Source organism: Abrus precatorius, unplaced genomic scaffold, assembly GCF_003935025.1.
Source record: "Abrus precatorius isolate BTA unplaced genomic scaffold, Abrus_2018 Scaffold2, whole genome shotgun sequence".
Taxonomy (NCBI): Eukaryota; Viridiplantae; Streptophyta; class Magnoliopsida; order Fabales; family Fabaceae; genus Abrus; species Abrus precatorius.
In genome coordinates, this window is record NW_020874362.1 from 23,556,197 (window position 1) to 23,572,276 (window position 16,080).

The 16,080-nt window shown below is 28.0% G+C and overlaps 1 protein-coding gene across 1 annotated transcript; it reads right to left on the bottom strand.

The window, feature by feature from the left end:
• Positions 1-741: 741 nt before the first annotated feature.
• Positions 742-3,053, bottom strand: LOC113857735 (delta(8)-fatty-acid desaturase 2-like). The gene has a single exon (XM_027489900.1). It carries the CDS (start codon positions 2,609-2,611, stop codon positions 1,265-1,267), a length of 1,347 nt encoding a protein of 448 aa, XP_027345701.1. The 5' UTR covers positions 2,612-3,053; the 3' UTR covers positions 742-1,264.
• Positions 3,054-16,080: the final 13,027 nt, after the last annotated feature.

The window sequence follows — 16,080 nt, forward strand, 5'->3', positions numbered from 1 at the left end:
TTAAGCGATTTACAATCTGCTAAAACGAAAAGAGTGCTTGAAATACATGTATCTCTGGTCTATTTTCGCTTAGGTTTAATTGTTTTCACTTAGAAGGGCTTAAGCTAAATGAAAATCGCTTAAGCGAAATTATGGGCTTAAGCGAGACATGATTTTGCTTTCTTGTGACTCACTTGGGCGCGTTGTCAAGCCCTTTCCCCATTGGCTTAAGCTTTTTTCCATGCTCAAGCGAATTTGCTACAAATTTTACTCAAGCAAATTTGTCTGCTTAAGCAAAAACGCACTGCGCCCTCTACAGTTCCTGTCAACACTGCAGAGGATCTGAATACCCATAGAGGAGTTAAGACTTAGGATGGATTTATTTTCAATTTAATCTCAATTGAATCAAATATTATGACAAAATCATAGAATTAATTTATAATTAAAATATATTAATTTTAATATTATGTATAGCTAAATCACAGAATTAATAAAATTAATATTAATATTTTCAGTATACATTCTAAAACGAATAATATTAATATAAATATTAAAGTTTTATTATACATAAAAAAAAAAGTCTTGTTACTAATATATAATTATTATTAAAAATTTATTAAAAAAAAATCGGACCGAGTTAGGACTAGCCGAATTAATCCTCAAAATACATCAATCTAATTTTGAAATCTTAAATCCCTCAAAATAATATCAATTCATGGCAAATTAGTGAAACAGGTTTGAGTCTTATACATCCTTGAAATCAAAATTTATATTAAGTAACTCCTTCTCCAAGTTATATTAGTAACTGTTCAAAATTTCTATTAGAAAAGAGGCCTACGATATTTTCACATAAAAGGAAAAGAGAGAAAGATAACAGAAGATAACAATAAATCATTTTAGAAGAGTTTTATTATTATTATTATTATTTCATCCCTTCACCAACACATTGAGTGAAGGAAAAAAAAATCTGCCCAACAACCGATGAATTACAAATTACATAAATACGATTTTCTACTGTGTTTTTCCATCTTGTTTTCCCCTTAGGTGTATGAAGTTCTATCTTTACAAACATAAGTCAACAACTCTATTCCAAATGCCAATAGAGTCTAACCAAAATAAGAAAAGAGGTGAAAAAAGGATAACATGATCATCATTATTACACACAGTCACACCTTATAAAAAGAGAGATATTAAACCTAATACCCAATTAAGAAAAGTAGATGCTCATAAACTAAGAGAAATGGGAGGAAAAGGAAAACATGATGATCTTATGAAATCTTGTTGCTCAGCCATGAGTATTAAAAGCTTCCCACAATAAATTCTGGGAAGAAGGGTTACTCATCTCCCTAGCCAGTAAAGCAGCATTCTTGAGGGTCCTTAGAGTCCATACATTGGCCTCTACAAATGTCAAACTTCTATATGGCAAATTATGCTTCTTGCAAAGTTCTATCACCAAAGGAGAAATCTTCCTCAATTGTGCCCTTGGCAACCTTGGGAACAAATGGTGCTCCAGTTGGAATTGCAAACCACCAAAAAACCAATCCATCCAAGATGAGCAAGAAATATCCAATGTCCCACTTGTCTGCTTTTCAAACCAGTCATTGCCATTTGGTGGCCCAACATACACATTAGCAGCAAAATGGTTTAAACAGAATTGAAGGTGTTGGATGGAACAAACAGCAAAACTAGCGACCACAAACATGACCCTTTCTGACCAATTTGGTAGGCAAGAAACAAGAAGAGGGAACCAAGTCCAGAAAACAAGTATTCCTAAAATGTTGAAAGCTCTATCTGGGACTCTACGCCTAGAAAACAACAACAATAAAGTCTGAAGGTACAAGTTGAGCCTAGCAAAGCACAAAACAGGGTAAAATGTCCAGTGCTGGTAACTAATCAAAAACCTGGACAAAGAATCAAACTTTAAATTCCTGCCATAGAAACAAGATTTCATTGAGCTGAAAAAACGAGAAGACACAGCAAAAACTGGGATATGTTGCAGATCAGGATCATAGTCAAGGCTATTACAGGCTAAATGATGCGCATTGTGGGTCCACTTCCACCACGCAATGCTTATCCCGGTCAAGCAATTCCCACAAAGAATTTGTGCAAATTTGTTATAACCCGGATCACACATAACCACATAATGACCAGAATCATGACCCACATAAGTGCTTTGCATCCAAAGCAAACCCAACAACGAGGCTGAACCCAAATGAGCCCACATGCTTTCGCACCCCAAGATGCCATAAAGAACAACGACAAACATGACAACAACTGAGGTCAAAGTGTACAAAGTGACATGCCCTTTCTTGTCAAAAAGACCCATTTTCACAAACTCAGACACAAGCCTCCTATAATCCTTGGACACCTCAGAGACCTTGAAATCCCTTAGTTGGTACCCAGTGAAAAATTTGTCAAGATATTGCCACGCTGTGCCAGGATGGTAGGCTATGAATGCATCTGTTACATCTTGGCCTGCAAGGTTCAATATTGGAACCTCTCCACCAGGGTGATCCTTAGCCCAATCTGACACATTGTAAACCTTACCCTGAATCGATATCCACAAATTCCCTGGCTTGTTATGCTCCTTCAGCTCCTCATGCGTGATGTACTTTTTATTCTCACCCTCCATTGTGCCAACACAATTGGTATGAGATAGATGGATGTAAAAAAAGAATGAGGTATATGACCCCTGCAATTAAAGAAAATTCTCAAACCAAGAGAACCCCAATTTTGTTATTATGGGATTGTTCAGAAACACAACCCATATTCACGCAGAGAGCCTGATTGGTTGTAATTCTCGCAGGGATACAGAAGAGATTGAATGTCCTAAGGAGACTCGTATGTGCGTGGAAAGAACATCGCACGAACAAAACAAAACGATTTAGTTTAGTTAGGCTTTGTTTTGTCCAACTCTCAAACCTAGCCACCCTGTTGATCAAGAACCAGTAATTCTGTGGATGTAACATACCTCGTAACGGTGCTTATTTATAGATCAATATTGGCTAGGCCACACAGTAGTATCATTAGGTTGCATTGCAGGGTATGTGGAAGGATGGGTTTTTATTTTTATAATATATAAATCTTTATAGTATGTTGTCTCATTTCATCTTTATTTAGTTGTTTTTGAATTATATCACATCACACGTTTGTTTTTTTTTTATTCAATAATACTCTTAAATGAGTGTAAAATGAATCGTGAAAGAAAGAAAAAGGAAGATGCAATAAATAATATAATAAAAATATAAATTTTTTAACGAGTAGAATAACGTTCATGGGAAGAATAGTCTTCTTTTTTCTTTTTAATTTTTTGGGTATGGTGGGAAAGATAGAGTCAAAGCAAAGATATTTTCTTTTGTTTGAACAAAGCAAAGATATTTTAGAGAGCGAGGAATGCGGACGCTATTGGTCCTCCCTGCTTGAGACGATGGAGGAGACTTTGCGGACTCTGCAATTTGATTCTGATAGGATAGTATCCCAATTATTATTTCAACCAGTCTACTTTATGAACATTCTAGAATATTAACTCTTACTTCACACTCTTTATATTTATTTATTATTTTTTCTTTCCCTTACATATGTTTTTAAAATATTTAATCAAACTTTTTTCTTAAGGATCAATTATCAACAGTATGCTTTATTTTTCATTAGAATATATCAAAATTTTAAGCATACGTAAATATATTTTTGAAAAAAATTAACTAAGAAATATGTATGTTTTTTAAAATTATACATAAAATATTTTTTAAAAATAAATATACCTATGAATTACTTTTATATTATATGCTTATTTTATCATATTTTTTATTTTTATCTTGTTTATGTAAAATATTGGCAAGTTTTTCATACATATCATGGTTATTTTTAATTTAAATAAATTTATTAATAAAAATAGTAAATATTTTATTATTCATAATAAATATTTTATTATATTTAATAAAATTAAATGAAAGAGGCAATACTTTTAGGATAAAATATAAATTTGTAAACATTATTTGTTAAAATGTGAGATACATCATATTTATTGATATGGTATGTCCAAATTTAAATTTTAAAAGTAAAATTGAAGTTAAGATTGATTATGATCATCATAATTTTAATTTTTTGAAAATACATATCTTTAATTAATATAATATATCAAAATTTTAAAATTTAAATTAAGTTAAATTTACTGATAAAAAAGTTAAGTTAAATTTGAAATTAAAATTAAGAAATGCTATTTAAAAGGAATAAAAATTCAATAAAATAAAGTCTTAAATATAGAAGAAAGCTTGCAACAGTGTAATAAAAATAAAATAATTTAAAAATATTTTAATAAAAAACTCAAATTATAATAACAAAATAAATTATTTGATGTTATATTATAATCAAGTTCAAGATATTAATTATTAAGTTTTTCATATTATTATCATACAAGAAAATATTATTTTTAAATAATTTGAATCTAATATGAACCACAAGTACATTTAGTGTGAAAATACTTTGTAATTCAATTGTTTAATTCGAGTTTGTTTACAAATTTTAACACTAATAAAAAAGTTACTTACATTTAAACTTTTCTGTAAAAACTTTATATAGTTAACTTATAGTGTATTGATAAATTCATTAATAATGTTACATATAATCTTATTAAGATGGGTTTTAAATTATTTTTATGTTCAGAAAATATGGCAATATTTTATCTTTCTCGCTCAATTAGTGTCTTTCTTTAGTGTTAGAAATACTAATTGGTTAGTGTCTAATTTAACTCAATGTAATTTGAGTAAATTTGTGGATTATAACTTAATTTTTGGATTCATTGTGTGACATCTTTAAAAAGATAGAAACAATTTTATTTTTAATAATTTATCTATCCAACCTAACTCTATGAAATATAAAATTTTATATGATTTTTATTTTTTTTTCTTTTGTTTGCAGGAGCTGTATCAACCACCTCCCAAAGCTAGTGCAAGACAAGACTAGAATCATGTAGATCTCTCCTCTTCATAGATATGTCAAACTCAATATAGATGAGTCTGTTTCAAAATGCAAAGGTGCAGCTGCTTGTGGTGGCTTAATTTGGGAAAATAATAGCAATTTTATAATCAATTTCTGCAGCAAAATCACCCCATGTTACCTCCTTGAACCTAAACTTTGGAGCTTTTTCTTTGGTGTCCAATATGCAATAAATAAGGGGTTCCAATCTATTTGGATTGAGAGAGAATGTAAGAAGGTAGTTTTTCTTATTCTTATTGTCTAATCTTACTATCACCCTTTCTTTGATGTCCTCAAGAAAATTAAGAATTTATTTAATTGTGTTAAATTTATTAGGATTTTGCATGTATGTAGAGAAGCTAACAAATATATTGATCGTTTAGCTAATTTTGGCATTGATGAGATCTTGTATTTGCATTATTTTGATGTGGCTCCCTTGCCCTTACTTCCTTTCTTGAGTATAGATGTCATTAATAGTCATCTTATAAGACTCAATGTGTAGTTGTTTGGTCTTAGACTGTTTAGCTCCTTTTATTAGAAAAAAAAGATAGGTTTAAAATTTAACTCTATTTTTAAAATTTGAGAATTTCTATCCTAAAATAAAAAAGTTATGAGAAATAATTTAATTAATTTTTTATAATTAATTTCCTTATTTTTTTACTCACAAAGAATAAATTATACAAATTAATATGAAGCTAATATTTCCCAAAAACTAAATAATTGTCACGAGTACAACCCTGCAATGTTTAGTTATTACAACAAATACATGTTTGTCTTCATTAACGATAGTTAGTTAAAATAAGAGGACGTTGTCCACGAGGTTTGGATCACGTCTCACATGCTCGACAGGTACTTGAATTGAGATAATTAACATTTCTATATAATTTGGAAAAATTAATTTTTATTAAGAATATTTATAAGAGTTTTTTTTATTAAATCACAAGTATCTTTTATTAATATTGTGTTTGATCCAAATGAAATCACTATACTGTCTCTTGAAATTATTGATTCACATGTTTGGTGATTTGAAAATATATTTTTAAATAAGAGGAATTTTAAATAAAAATATTTTTTATGCATTGTGTATTACTTTTTAATTTGATATTAATTTTAAATTTGTATAATTTATTTAAAATTATATTTAATATAATAGAATATTTATTATTAATTATTATAATATTATTATTTTTTTAAAAATTTAAATAATTTAAACATAGTCACATAATATATTTTAACTATTTATTTAAAAAATTAATTTAATGATATCTTACAAAAAGAAACCCTACTAATTTAATTGATAAATACTGTGTCAAAGTTGATAGTTAAGAAAATATTCTAATATTTTAAGATATCAATGTCACTAATTAAGAAATTTACAATAAAAACTATTAAAAAAATGATATTTAATGTCAGTCCAAGTGCCAACCATAAAACGAGTAAGTCTCCGCTTTAGGTTTTCAATATTTTTGTTTAGTATGAATTATTTTAAAAAAAAATTATTTTAATAAATAATATTAGTTTATCAAGAATAATTAATTTTTTTTTAATAAAAGCTCCTCATTTTATTTTATCATAACAGTGTTTAACTCATTTTACTTAACTTTTTCACTTAATTATATAAAAATTCCAAAAAAAAAAACAAAAACATCGTTTCAAAAAGGAAACATATAATAGTTTCAGAACCCTTTTTTTTTTATCCTTCTCCTTCTTTGGTACGATTTTTAATTTCTAAAAATATATTATACAACAACTTTTAATTTAAAAGTAACTTTTAACTTTAAAAAATTATATAATTATAAAAAATTTTAAAATTTAATTCTATTTTAATTTTGGCTTTAAACTACATTTTAACATTTAAAAACAATTGGCTAAATGCTACCTGACTTTATCGCTTTTTCATAAATTTTACATGTTAAAAGAATTAAAATTAAACTATAATAATTTTAATAACACGTGTTTATTAGTGATCGTATCTTAAAATTTGTTATAAGCCCTGTATTTGGGCCAACTCTGATTAATGATATTAATGATTAATAATAACGTGTTTCTAAGAAAATAAATAAATTATATTATTATGAAAATAATAGGTAATAAACATTATAAGTGTATTTAACAAGACATTTCAACTAGCTAAAAATATATTTTGCTAACTAAAAACTTTTTAACAAAAATAGTTTTATTTGCTAAGATAATTGAAATAAATTATTACTAGCATTTTTTTAACACTACTGTAATAGAAACTTTTTTTATCTTATTTTTCAGTTATTAGCTGAAAATAATTTTGTTTTGTCCCTATTAATTTTTTAATAATAATTTTTATTTATTTTTCAATTTTTAAAATGTTATTATCTTTACTTTTATCATTTTCATTTTCTAAACTACCTTCATCATTAAATTTTGTTAAAATATCACTAAATTATTACATTTTATTTTATTTTGCAACATAAAATTATCAAAATATTAATATAAATTAATTCACATTATCTCATTTTATTTATTCAAAAATTTAAAATAAGAGTGAAATTAAGATTTATCATCTGAAAGTATAGATTTATTAAATTTTTAATTTTGAACTAAAATTTAATGATGTTTTTATTTATCATTTTACATTAATTAGCTAGTTTAATAGTTAAATTTACCAAATAGTTTAAACTTAATTAGTTAATTTTTCAACTTTCAATTAACTTATTTGTTAGTTTTGTCAAATACATCTATGTTAATGTAAGATGTGGAAGAAATTAAAAATAAATAAATACCTTTTTAATGTGTAAAATGATAATTATTTTAAACATTTATTAAATTAGTTATTCTTTAAATAAAAACATATTTATTATTGGAGGAAATAATGAGAAATGCTTTGTATTTATGTAAATTATATTAGTTCAGTATAAAGATATACCGTTATATAAGAGCCTGACCTAATTTAAATAAAAAATATATAATTTACAATTAAACAATATTGTAAATGTAAGCTAATTACAGTAATCATAATAAAAATATTATTATGGTAATGAATATTAATTATAGTAATATGAAAGAATATTTAACAATATCGTAATATTTTCACTCAAACTCAAATAGGAGCGGAAGAAACCAGTTTAGATTTAAAAGCTATGTTTTGAAAGTGTGTTTGGGATGTAAGATTTAGAGAATGAGAATGATGTTAAGTAGTAATATGTGGTTGAATAAAGTGACAATCAATTTCACTATATTTTATAGAATGAATCATTGTGAGCTTTGAGCTATTTGAATGACACTTCAATTATTACAATATATATCAAGAGAAGAAATACGAAAAATACTCGATTAATTCATGAAGTAACCAGTCAATCTATAGTATCTCAAAAATATATAAGCAAAAGCTCTATACTTTATCTTAGAACTAGAACATGAAGATGTAGTTTATGTTTGATTCTAACTCCTGCAAAAGATTAGAGAAGCACAAAGAAAAATGCAATAGCTAATTGTGAAGCATTGATCAATGGATCTGCACTCCAATCAGCATATTAATTGGGTGTGGAACCATTGTAGAGTTGGCAAGAAAGTGAAAATCTCTTACTAACATACTAAAAATATATTATTAATATAAAATTATTATTTTTTAAATAAAATTTTAAAAAATAGAAGAACAAACTCAAAATATAGTCTAAAGCCATTATTAAAATATATTAAATTTAATTTTAACAATTTGAATCTATCAAAATTGATCTCTAAGCGAGATGAGATGATAAATATGATTTAAGGGTGCGTATGAACAATTTTGACACAACGTAATAAAATTAATCTAAATTAAACGTAAAAATACAAGTTATTTCAAATAATAACATACTCAAATTAATTATAAGTTTGGTTCTCGATTTTTTAAAATTCAAGTTCAATTACCCACATCATCGATTCTTTATTTAGTAATAATAGATGGAAACTAATTCTACCATTGGTTGTTAGTTGCTAATTTACATAAAATCACATAAATAGCGCATATTATACTTCAAATATAGTTAAATTTGTGACTTTTTTGCTATGATCGATGACTTTATAAGATCTATGATATTGTTTTTTATGTTTAAGTGATAAACATTATTGCATCTCTTATTTAATGAGCTTTGAGTTAAATATTATAATTTTTAAAATTTTAACAGACAAAACACACAATTGTTTTTTAACTTCTATTTTTTTTTAATATTCTTTTTTAAGATTTTTTAAAAAAAATAAAAAACCTAATTATCAAAACTGAACCAACTAAAAAAAGTGTACCTAATTTAAACGAAATAAAAACCAACAACTTTTAATTAATTTAAATATGCTTTTTTGTCTAAACTCCGATCAATACAATCACACGACTTCTGTAAATGCATTTCTGTTTTCGATTATAATTTTTTTAATATTTTAAAAATAAAAAATTCATATTTTTAAATAAATTATTAATTTATTATTTATTAATATAAAATTAAGAAATAATTATTTTACTTATAAACATAAAATATCTTATTAATTTACACATTACAGAGTAAAATGTATATTAATTAATTCACCATGATTTGACTGTACTTCGGAAGCACCGATTCCTTCGAAAGTATCGATTCCTGCAATAGTTAAATAATCGGTAAATTCTAAAGTGGTCTCTGATAAATGAAAAAGTATTCTACATTTTTGTATATAGAATAATTATAATTATTAATTTTAATAGTAAAAATAATTATATATTTTTAAAAAATATAAATATTTTTTAATATTTTAATATAATCTAAATAAATATTTAATATCCTGTTAAATTTAAAAATAAGTGACAAACACCTAATAACAGTACTAAGATACGGCCTGAGTCCCAGCGACCAGCGTAAGATTAGTATCAATGAACTGACACTTTAGGCCGAAAAACGACGAATCTAAATACGTGTTTCTTGTCAGAAGTATCATCGTGGGCCCCACGTCACGTGACAGATGTAGCATCCGCCACCTCTCCAGGAACACGCTAACTACAACATGTCAAAAAAAGTGGCCAACTCAGTCATTGTTAATTTTTTATTGTAATTTTCGTGTATCTATTTTTTAATATATGTTAGATAAAAATATTATATAATTTTTTATTAAAATATAAATATAATTTATTAATATTATTAAATATTATAATTTTTAATAAAATTTGTTGTAATTTTTTATTATATTAAATATTGCACAAATTAAAAAAAATGTTTATGCATCTATATAGCCGGTGTATAATTGTGTGTCATGAAAATTGCATTGTAACGTAACGTTGTTCATTCCAATTTTTAAAACAAACAAACGTTTAGCATGCAAGAAATTAGTTGATTTAGCATTAAGATTTCATGAAAATCATTTTTATACCAAACAAACGTTTAGCATGCAAGAAATAAGGTAGTTGATTTAGCATTAAGATTTCATGAAATTTAGTATTAAATTTTTATTTTATGAAAATTATTATTGCTATATTTAGTAAGGATAAAAAATTAGCTTTTAGCGATAAAATAAAAAAGATACGTTGAAATGCGCTATGCACTAGGATCTTTGTGAGTTCTAAAACATATTTTTTTAATTCTAAGAGTGTGAAGGAGGTGAATTTGTTGGAATTTCTTTTTCTACTTCATCTCAAGTCACTTTTGATGTTATAGAAGGATTAAAGAGGTGTTTGTAAGCAAGTATAACAGTCAAAAAGTAATAAAAGGTTTAAAAATAAATTTTTAAATTATCATCTTACAGGGATACTTCAAGAAAATACATGGTCGTGCTTATGGCCTTACACGGTCGTGCTCACCTACAAGAAGCCTAACTCTAAAGAAATTTTAGGGCTTTCAAACATATTAAAAGAGACCTTAGGGACAACGACTCATGAACCTGTTTTTACACTTTACATATCCCGTTTTTTACCTTGTTTGCATCTGATTCCTTCCATGCCTTTCACACATCTCTTTCATATCTCTAACCTTGTTATTGGCCAGTCACTAATAAGGTTTGTTTAGTGAATGGATGTATGGAACTGTTATAAGACTTAGGATATCATTTTGAAATTAATGTAGTTGAATTAATCCTGTAGTAGTGATTTGATATGAATTTTGTAACCTCTTTCCTTAAGTTTGAAACATTTTAATGAGGATTTTATTTGAATTAAAAAGTTTATTCTTCCTATTGTTGTGAAATTCATTATTTTTGGAAAGAAAAATTAAAGTGTTACACATATTAGTAGTCTTGACTAGGGCTATAGTGTCACACATACTAGGAAGGAGGGCATCTTGAATTTTGGCCTAATCCCAATTCCTATTATCAAAGAATAAGGCCACAGGGATACTCAAATGCAGGACACTTGGAATAATTAACAAGATTATTGATTCTAAAAACGTAAATTCTGTGGTACCCTTAAAAACTTTTAGGGTACCATACAACATTTTTTTAACGAATAATATTTAAACACGTATTTAACTAATAAATTTATTTGATAAAAATTATTACATTATATTATTTATCAATTAGTCTCTCAATAATTATTATTAATTAAAAATAAATTTAAGTTTATTTTTTTAATAAGTGCTTCGTCTTCTTTCTTGTTTTGTTCTGTGTTTTGCCTCACGTTGTAATGCCCCAAATTTTATAATATTATTTAATTATTAATATAAATATGTGAATTAGTATTAGATGTACATTTGACTTGTGTAGTGACATAAATATGTGTATAAATACATATAAATGTATATATATTGGTATATTATGGTTGAAATGTGAGTGTGAACTTGTGATTTGGCTGAAACTGATTGAGAAATAGGCTAAGTGTGTGCTGCAGGGGCATTCTCGTTGTAGCGAGAGGCTCCTTGCTGCAACGAGATGGCAACATAGGAAGGTGTATTTTTGGGTGTAGTCTCGCTATAGTGAGAGGATCTTATTGTAGCAAGATTCAGCAGAAACCAGAGTGCAGAATCATCTGAGATTTTTGCTGCACTGAGAAGAAGTCTCGTTGTAGCGAGAGTATCACGACTCTTAGGTATTTGAGGGATTTAGAGTTCAGGAAATTCATTTCCCACCTTCTCTCTCATCTCTCTTTTGATTCTCTCTCTCATTTTCACAGATTAAACTGCCTCCAAAGCTGTTTGTGAGATAGATTGAAGGTTTGAATCACGTTTGGAGCGTTTGGAGGTAAGTTTTAATAGGTAGGGTTTTAGTTTTTGTCCCTCTTCTTTGTTTTCTCGAATTCTTATGGAGATTTTTCATGTACTTAGGACGAAGCATCGTGTGAGGGACATTTTCTACCATTGATTTTTGTTGGGTCTTCATTCTGAGGTAAGGGGTTCTACCTTATCTCTTTGTGCTTAGAATTTGTTTGTATGGTTAAGTGTTGAAATGTGAATGATTAGAACGTAGGAAGATGTGTGTTTTAATGAAAATGACTTGATTGTAGTGAGAATGAGATAGAAAGATTGTATGGAATATAATGTAATTGATGTTGAATAGTGTGTGTGGTGAAAATTGGATGTTTGAGTGTAATGTGATTGAATGTGGGCATACTTGCTATGTGTGAAAGTGAATATCATAATATGATTGAGAATATGGGTGAATGTATGTATAGACATGCCATTTGTTGGTGATGAATGATATAAAATAATTAAGAATGTGGATGATGTCAGGCCTATAATTTATTATTGAGTAATCTATAATATTTTTTACTTGTTAAATGTTAACTGAAAGATTATTTAGTATTAGAATAGATTTAGATGGATTTTTTTATTAAAAAAAAAAGTGAACAGTAAAGTCAATGTGAACAGTAAGGCGATATAAACAGTAATTCCAGCGTAATCAACCCTTTTATGGACTGAGGAATGTGAACAAAGCTTTAATAAGTTAAACTAGAGATTAATTTTCTCACCAGTGTTGATTCTTCATTATGCTAGTTGACCATTTGAAGTGTATTGTGATGCTTCACATAAGGGATTAGGGTGTGTGTTAATGCAAGATAAAAGGGTGGTAGTTTATACATTTCGTCAATTGCAAACTCATGGGCAAAATTACGACCCATGACCTTGAGTTAGCTGCTGTACTCTTTGCTCTGAAGGTGTGGCGGCACTATCTTTATGGAATTCAGTTTGATGTGTATAGTGATCTCAACTGTCTGAAGTATTTGTGAAGTTTTTACAGAAATAATATAAAAAAAATAAAAAATTACATGAAAGGACCAAGAGCAAATATATTTACGAACCTAAACCCATTTACTGTAGTAGCAATTGGATAGCCAGAATTCAATTCCCCAGGAACCGAATTCTGGACATTGGTTTTTTATTTTTTCAAATTTGTTTTAATATTTTTATATAATAAAATAAATTTTATTATTTAAATTATATTTATATTTTGTTATGTGAAAATAAATAAAATAAAAATTATATTTATTTTACATGTTTGTTAAAATTTATTTTACATAATTATGATAATCAATAATATTTTTATTTTTCTTATTATATTATTTAATATAATTTTAATTTTTGTAAAATGATATTAATATTATATTCTGAAATTATATTTTTGGTTATTTAATATTAAATTTTTTAAAAAAGGAAAAATTGCAATAATAATTGAATTAATTTTAAATTTGTATTTGATAAAAATTACAATAAAAATTTATTTAATTTTATATTTTTATAAAATAAATAAAAGTATTAAATAATAATAAGTTTATTTATTTAATTTGAGATATTAATCTTTATTAAAATTTATACATAATTATTTATTTAAAAAATATGTTATTAATATTAATAAACATTATTAAATAATATTATGTAGATATATATATATATATATATATAATTATATATTTAATATAAATTACTAATACTAAAAATTTATAAGTTGCAATGACATTCATAAAATTAAAAAATTACTAATACTAGGGGTGTGACAATAAGAACAATTTTTTGACTGACTTTATTGTTCTCTAATGTCCATCTCTATCCTTATTCTACTGGACTTGGGTCGATCCTTTGATGTTTTTTTTAGTTCTGGATTTGGACACAAAGTTCAGCCCGTGTAAGTTGGCTAATAGTCTTCATTTCTGAGTTTTCCAAACTAACCTTCATATACCGTAGTAACATGTTGTAAGGTATACACAAGAGATATGTAGATGTCAAAGTTGTGGTGTGTATAAGCATGAAACAAGTATATGCGAGTATGGGATGTGAACTTTTTAAAACTTGCCACAATCACACCACATTTCATCTAACTGTACTGTAAATCTTCCTACGGGTTGAATTTTTGTCGGATGTTGCGTTTCTTCGATTAAAAATCTAGTGCTTGTTCTGTCAATGGTGATGACTCTATAAGTGTTCGCCTTTGACTGTGCATCTTGAATTGCTTTAGTTGCAACTTCCGAGTACATATGTCCAGCATTAATCATTGCATCTACTTTCCTGCCTCTGTTAATGAAGAACTTATTGTAACGAGTATATGTTGCCATGACCATGGAGTAAATTGGCAGGTTTCTGGTTTTCTTCAAGACCGAATTGATTGACTCCGCTAGGTTTGTTGTCATGTATCCCCAGCATCGTCCGGTGTCCTATGCCAGTATCCATTTTTTCCTTGGGATGTTGTCCAATCATTGTACAGCTTCAGGATTATTATCTTTTACTATGTTGTAATAGTAAAAGAATCTCAGTTCAGTCATTCCATATGCTGGAAACAAGATTACAAATAAAATTAATAAAACTAGCTAAGCAATTGTATAAAATATTAATGATAATATAAAGTACGTAAAAAATTAAAATTACCCATATTGACGACATCCTTTTTTAGTGCAACGTTTTTGAATCGTCGCATGAAGTTTTGTGCAATGTGTCTAATGCAATAGACATGGACAGAATTGTTTTCTGTCCAACTACTTCCATTTCTGGAGTATGCACTTCTTATGGCCTCGTGACGATCCGAAATGTAACACAACCCCTCTTGCGAGGTTGCGTACCTCCTTAAGTTTTTTTAAAAAAAAAGAACTATGCATCGCTAGTTTCACCTTCAACCACAACAAAGGCAATGAGAATTATGTTGTTGCGGCCATCTTGTGCAATTGCCACTAATAGAGTCCCTTTGTATTTGCCATACAAAAATGTTTCATCCACTTGAACAATTGGTTTGCAGAAGGCAAAACCATCAATGCGTGGCTTAAAGGTCCAAAACAACCTCTTGAAGAACACATTCCCCTCGTTAAGCAAGCCACCCTTGTATGTCGGTTGTGTACTTAATTTCCAGATGAAGCTTGGAACATACAGTTGCATTGTAAGCAACTGTCTAGGTAACTTATGGTATGACTCCTCCCAATTTCCATCAATGAGTGGCTTAAAGGTCCAAAACAACCTCTTGAAGAACACATTCCCCTCGTTAAGCAAGCCACCCTTGTATGTCAGTTGTGTACTTAATTTCCAGATGAAGCTTGGAACATACAGTTGCATTGTAAGCAACTATCTAGGTAACTTATGGTATGACTCCTCCCAATTTCTGAAGATATTTTCAATGGCATGTTGTTTCCTCAACCATCCCTTTCTATACCTAATTGTGTAACCCATTGTGGACTTAATGTGGGCTAAGATGGTTGTGATGAGTGTGGATGGATCAGTCTATATCATTTCATGAATCTCATGAGAAATCATTCGTGATCCCAACTTGTTATGATATTGTGAAATGAGTGGGGAAGCACATGTGTGGCACCATCAAGCTTCATTATTTTCCAGTGTTGTTCTTTGGTGCGCAATTTTGCGCGACATCTCCAGGCACAATTGTTGTGAACGCATTCCACGACAAGCCTAGTTGTGCTTGACATCTTCACCTTGTAAGTGCAATGATTGACAATGTGAAATCTATTTATGGCATCTTGCACTTGTTCTTTTGTTAGGAAGCGTTGGCCAACAAATAGTGTTCCAAACGGGAATATACTACCATTTCACGATCAAGGACATGGCCAAGCTCAGAGTCATGTTTTTGTATTTGACTGGGAAAGTCTAGAAAATGTGGAGGTGAGTTGTATAATGGTAATGGTTGTGATGGTGGAATATTTGGAAGTGGGAGGGAGTCTTCTTCATCATCCTGTTGTTGAGATAGGATTTCATCTTTGTCTTCGCTAAAAGGATCAAATACTTCAATTGAGAG

Coding starts and splice junctions, on each gene's coding strand:
- LOC113857735 (XM_027489900.1), bottom strand. CDS start 2,611: ATGGAGGGTGAGAATAAAAAGTACATCACGCATGAGGAGCTGAAGGAG.